This window comes from Papio anubis, chromosome 6 (assembly GCF_008728515.1).
Source record: "Papio anubis isolate 15944 chromosome 6, Panubis1.0, whole genome shotgun sequence".
NCBI classification, from domain to species: domain Eukaryota; kingdom Metazoa; phylum Chordata; class Mammalia; order Primates; family Cercopithecidae; genus Papio; species Papio anubis.
Window position 1 is genome coordinate 163,653,570 of NC_044981.1, and position 6,000 is coordinate 163,659,569.

The following is a 6,000-nucleotide window of genomic DNA, read 5'->3' on the forward strand; positions in this document are numbered from 1 at the left end:
CTTTTCCCATGGAGTTACCTTGGCACCTAAGTTAAAAATCAGTCTGCCATCTATATGTGGGTCTATGTCTGGACTCTGTTCTGTTCCACCGATTTATGTATCTGTCCTTTCAGAAATCCAACACTGTCACACTTAGTGTAGCTTCCTTGTCAGCTTTGAGATTGCGTAGTGTGAGTCCTCCAATTTTTTTATCTTTTTCAAAATTGTTTTCGCTATTTTAATTTCCTTGAATTTCTATATACATTTTGGAATTGGCTTGTCAATTTCTTTAAAAAAAACCCTACCATAATTTTGATTTAGTTTATGTTGTATCTACAGATCGATTTGGGGAGAAATGATATCTTGAAATTGAATCATGGATAAATTTGAACATGAAATCATTTCATTTGAACATGAAATGAGTCATTGAAAATTGAACATGATAAATTTCTCCATTAATTTAGGTCTTATTCAATTTCTCCCAACAATGTTTTGTAGTTTTTAGCATATAAATCTCACATAAATTTTGTTAGATCTATCCATAACTATTTTACATTTTACGATACAATTATATAATTGTTGATACTATTATGTACATTATATATGATATATGTGTATATATATAGTTTTAACATCCAAATGCTAATTCCAATTGGTGTATTTTATTTTGCATATTGTATATTTCACCTCCCAAGCCCTCCACCCCTGCCATGCCATGCTCTGCAGCTTAGAAAGAGCGTGTATCATTTCTCACTGTATTTGTTTTCCTCCTGCCGGGAGCCATAATCTGGTGATGCAAGGTCTGAAAATTGTTACATTTTGCAGGTTTTTCTGGTTGTTTAGTGCAGCAGGGTGCCTTTGGTCTCTGTTAATCCACTGTGGCTGGAAGCTGAAGTTTAGCAGTGGTGTTCTGATTGCTGTGCTTCTTCGGATTGATATGATTCCCTCTTCACGTGCTTTTGCAACACAGGGGTCTATATTATGCTTCTTCTGCATACTCTAAAGCACTCAGCTGTATACCTGCTGGGATTACAAAAGTGCAGAGGTGACTCCATGCCTTCCTCCAGCTTTTTAGGTTCAAAGCAGTGACTGAGGGGCAGTGAAGAATTGATCTCTGAGTTGTGACTCCAGGCATCAGGGAAGGAATGGGGTGGAGTAAACAGCAAAATGAGAATCAAAATTATGGAAGAAATAGGTTTGGAAAATAATTTAGGGTGAACTTTGTGTTACATGGGCTTCCTCTCCAAAAGGTCAGTATCCATGTGGACTCGTAAGTGAGGACTGATATGGCACAGTGTGGGGGGCGAGGAGGGGAGTTCTACCTTCTCTGCCTGTGCACCTTGGGCTGCGCTTCCCTAGCTGCTCCCGCTTGGTGTGGCCAGGCCCACGTGGTGGGAGAGCAGCGAAAAGAGGAGGAAGATGGGCGATGGGCCGGGAAGCACATCCAACATTAATATCAGAGCATTTCAGGCCATGGATGTTACTGGAGGGCGTCCGGGGGTGTTAATAAACAGGACGAGGGACAATGCTGGAAAGGAGGAGTGCACCTGAGAATAGCGAAGAGTTTTTCTTTCTTTTTAAATTTGCTTCAAATGGTGGATTTCAAAGCCCTTCATCCTCAGGCCCTCCACAACTGCTCCAGCTCTTGCTGGTCTCCTGCTAAACTTCTTCAGCCTGGACCCATGCACGGCCACTGCTGGCATTGCCGGCACGTGGCATACTCCATATGGACCCACGCACGGCCACTGCTGGCATTGCCGGCACGTGGCATACTCCATATGGACCCACGCACGGCCACTGCTGGCATTGCCGGCACGTGGCATACCTATATGGGACCCACGCGACGTCACTGCTGGTATTAAGGCACGGCATACTCCATATGGACCCACGCACGCCACTGCTGGCATTGCTGGCATCGCAGCATACCTATATGGACTCCACGCGACCAGCCATCACTGTTGGTGTTCCCAGCACATCGTATACTCCATTGTTTCCTAACAATCCAGTTGATTCGGCCAGGCTAGTTGCTCAGCTGTTTCACAAACATAAAGGGCTCATGACTCAGGACTGCTCTTCGGTCTGAGATGAGCTGGTCACCTGAAGGAGATGGCCCTTCTCTGTCAATCACTGGCCCACAGCCTCGCCATTCTCCAAGGACCCTGATTGGAGCCTCCTCCTCCAGGAAACCTTTCCTAACTGTGCCAGCCTCCACCTTTCCTCTGGCACTTGGATTTCTGATGATTAGGATGCCTCTGCCACAGCAGACTCATGCTTGTGACCTGGAATGTCTACTGGAAAGGTCTGCGGCTGTGGAGAAGCAGGTGCATTCCTCTCCAGCGCCTTCCCAGGCTGGAGCAGCTTGTTCAGTGTGTCTTGAGAACGGCACTCATAGTCAAACTTTAAATTCTACTGGAGATTCTCACGTGCCCATGGGGGGGCACATCACTGACGTATATTGTGAACGATTGAAAGCCAAGGACTATGAATTCTACATTTTCTATGCACATTCACACTGCTATTTGTTGAATGTTTTTAAATTTTGCATAAAGATTTTTGTGTAGATCAAACTTGTGGATTTCTGAGAGCACCTTATTTAAACTATAGATAAAGGGTTGGCAAATTATAGCCTCTAGCCAACCGAGCCTGGCGAGGCCTGTTCAGTTATGTAATCGTAGATGCTTTCAAGCTCCAAAGGCAGATTTGAGGAGCTTGAGACTGAGACCATATGGCCTGCAAAGCCTAAAATATGTACTCTCTGGTCCTTTACAGAAAGAGGTTGTTGATGCCTATTCTCAATAAATATTTGTATGTAAAATAGTGTGCTGTACACTCTGTTCACACGAGATGGAATGCTGGTCACTTAAGTGTCTGGCTCTCCAGGGATACCTGTGTTAACTGTAGTGCCTTCTGCCTTCTTTCCTTCCTAGAGTCACTTCCACTTTCCTGCTACCACTGCCTGTGAGCTGAAGGGGCTGAACCATACCCTCCTTTTGCTACATCCAGCCTGCATTTTTTTGCCCACAATGAGCGGGGTAAGATTTTAATTTTTGGCAAGGAGTATAATTTGGGTTCTTTGTGGCTGCTTGAACATTGCACTGCCACTAACTCTGTCTTTGTTTCCTTTCCAGGAATCAATGAATTTCAGTGATGTTTTCGACTCCAGTGAAGATTATTTTGTGTCAGTCAATACTTCCTATTACACAGTTGATTCTGAAATGTTACTGTGCACCTTGCACGAGGTCAGGCAGTTCTCCAGACTGTTTGTACCGATCGCCTACTCCTTGATCTGTGTCTTTGGCCTCCTGGGGAATATTCTGGTGGTGATCACTTTTGCTTTTTATAAGAAGGCCAGGTCTATGACAGACGTCTATCTCTTGAACATGGCCATTGCAGACATCCTCTTTGTTCTTACTCTCCCATTCTGGGCAGTGAGTCACGCCACCGGTGCGTGGGTTTTCAGCAATGCCATGTGCAAGTTGATGAAAGGCATCTATGCCATCAACTTTAACTGCGGGATGCTGCTCCTGACTTGCATTAGCATGGACCGGTACATCGCCATCGTACAGGCAACGAAGTCATTCCGGCTCCGATACAGAACTCTGCTGCGCAGCAAAGTCATCTGCCTTATTGTGTGGGGAGTGTCAGTCATCATCTCCAGCTCAACTTTTATCTTCAACCAGAAATACAACATCCAAGGCAGCGATGTCTGTGAGCCCAAGTACCAGACCGTCTCGGAGCCCATCAAATGGAAGCTGCTGATGTTGGGGCTTGAGCTACTCTTCGGTTTCTTTATCCCTTTGATGTTCATGATATTTTGTTACATGTTCATTGTTAAAACCTTGGTGCAAGCTCAGAATTCTAAAAGGCACAAAGCCATCCGTGTAATCATAGCTGTGGTGCTTGTGTTTCTGGCTTGTCAGATTCCTCATAACATGGTCCTGCTTGTGACGGCTGCAAATTTGGGTAACATGAACCGATCCTGCCACAGCGAAAAGCTACTTGGCTATACGAAAACTGTCACAGAAGTCCTAGCTTTCCTGCACTGCTGCCTGAACCCTGTGCTCTATGCTTTTATTGGGCAGAAGTTCAGAAACTACTTTCTGAAGATCATGAAGGACCTGTGGTGTGTGAGAAGGAAGTACAAGTCCTCGGGCTTCTCCTGTGCCGGGAGGTACTCAGAAAACATTTCCCGGCAGACCAGTGAGACCGCAGATAACGACAATGCGTCGTCCTTCACTATGTGATGGGAAGCTGAGTCTCCCTAAGGCATGTGTGAAATATACTCATAGATGTTATGCAAAAAAAAGTCTATGACCAAATATGCATGGAAAATGTGGAATTAAGCAAAATCAAGCAAGCGTCTCTCTTGCAGAACTTAATGTGCTCATGGGCTGTGTGATCTCTTCAGGGTGGGGTGGTCTCTGATAGGCAGCAGCTTCCAGCACACTTTACAAGGAATATTTTGTAGCTCTGGGGTATATATCTGCCCGGGTGTTTCACAAAACGGCCTTTGGGAAATGCTGAATTAAAGTGAATTGTTGACGAATGTAAACATTTTCAGAAATACTCAAGAAGCGGTCACAGATCACAGTGTCTTTTGGTTACAACACAAAATGATGGCATGGTTTGAAAAACTAAAACAGAAAAAAACAAACGGAAGCCCGCACATCACTCGTTTTAGGCAAATGTTTAAACGTTTTATCTATCAGAATGTTTATTGTTGCTGGTTATAAGCAGCAGGATTGGCCGGCTGGTGTTTTCTCATTTCCCTTTGATACGGGCAACAATCTGACCCTGTAAAACGGAGGCGGAAAGACAAGCTCAAATGTTCACAACCTGGAAGCGCTTCAGGAAGATGGGGACAATGGCAGAACAAGTGTTGGTGACAATCGTCACCAACTGGATAAAGCAGCTCAGGTTGTAGAGGGCCATTAGGGAAGTGTCAGTTTGCTTTTATTTCCCTGGGAGCTGTTCTCTGTCATGAGTGACTCTTTTCTCAATGTCCGTTAGGCTGAGAGTGCTACGAAGACAGGAGCTAGAATCATCTTGCTCACGGCTGTCCTCTGAGTGCCTAGAGGGGTTCCAGCAAACAAAATGGACTCAACAGAGATTTGATCAATGAATTGTAATGAAGTTGGGATTTATTGTACAGTTTAAAATGTTAGATGTTTTTAATTTTTTAAATAAATAGAATACTTTTTTTTTTTTTTAAAGAAAGCAACTGTACTGAGACAATGTAGAAAGAAGTTTTGTTCCATTTCTTTAATGTGGTTGAAGAGTAATGTGTGGCTGAAGACTTTTGTTATAAGGAGCTGCAGATTAGCCAGGGGACAGCTGGAATTATGCTGGCTTCTGATAATGATTTTAAAGGGGTCTGAAGTTTGTGATAGAATCAGATTTTAACAACTCTCTTCAACGACATAGAAAATTCATGGAACTCATGTTTTTAAAGGGCTATGTAAATATATGAACATTAGAAAAATATCAACTTGTGTTACAAAAATACAAACACGTGTTAGGAAGGTACTGTCATGGGCTAGGCACGGTGGCTCATGCCTGTAATCCCGGCATTTTGGGAAGCTAAGACAGGCAGATCACTTGAGGTCAGGAGTTCAAGACCAGCCTTGCCAACATGATGAAATCGCCTCTCTACTACAAATACAAAAACTTGCCAGGTGTGGTGGTGGGTGCCTAAATCCCAGCTACTTGGGAGGCTGAGGCAGGAGAATTGCTTGAACCCAGGAGGCAGAGGTTGCAGTGAGCTGAGATCATGCCATTGTCCTCCAGCCTGGGTGACAGAGCGAGGTTCCGTCCCCAAAAAAAAGGAAAATAAATACTGTCATGAATTACAAAAATACCGACATGTTTAAACCTGACAATGATGTTATTTGAAACTTTATATTGTTCTCATAAGCTTTAACTATATCTCTCTTTAAAATGCAAAATAATGTCTTAAGATTCAAAGTCTGTATTTTTAAAGTATGGTTTTGGCTTTGCAAAATAAAAAATGCGTTCTATACA

General features: G+C 43.6%; 1 protein-coding gene across 3 annotated transcripts in view; it reads left to right on the forward strand.

The window, feature by feature from the left end:
* Positions 1-6,000, forward strand: part of CCR6 (C-C motif chemokine receptor 6) — a 28,755-nt gene extending 22,755 nt beyond the window's left edge. For all 3 annotated transcript variants that reach the window (XM_009206383.4, XM_003898396.5, XM_021938057.2), the window contains 2 exons: positions 2,907-3,011; positions 3,108-6,000. In XM_009206383.4, coding sequence (XP_009204647.2) covers positions 3,003-3,011; positions 3,108-4,223 — 1,125 coding nt within the window. In that variant the 5' untranslated portion in view covers positions 2,907-3,002 and the 3' untranslated portion in view covers positions 4,224-6,000. The remainder of the gene's footprint in view (positions 1-2,906; positions 3,012-3,107) is intronic.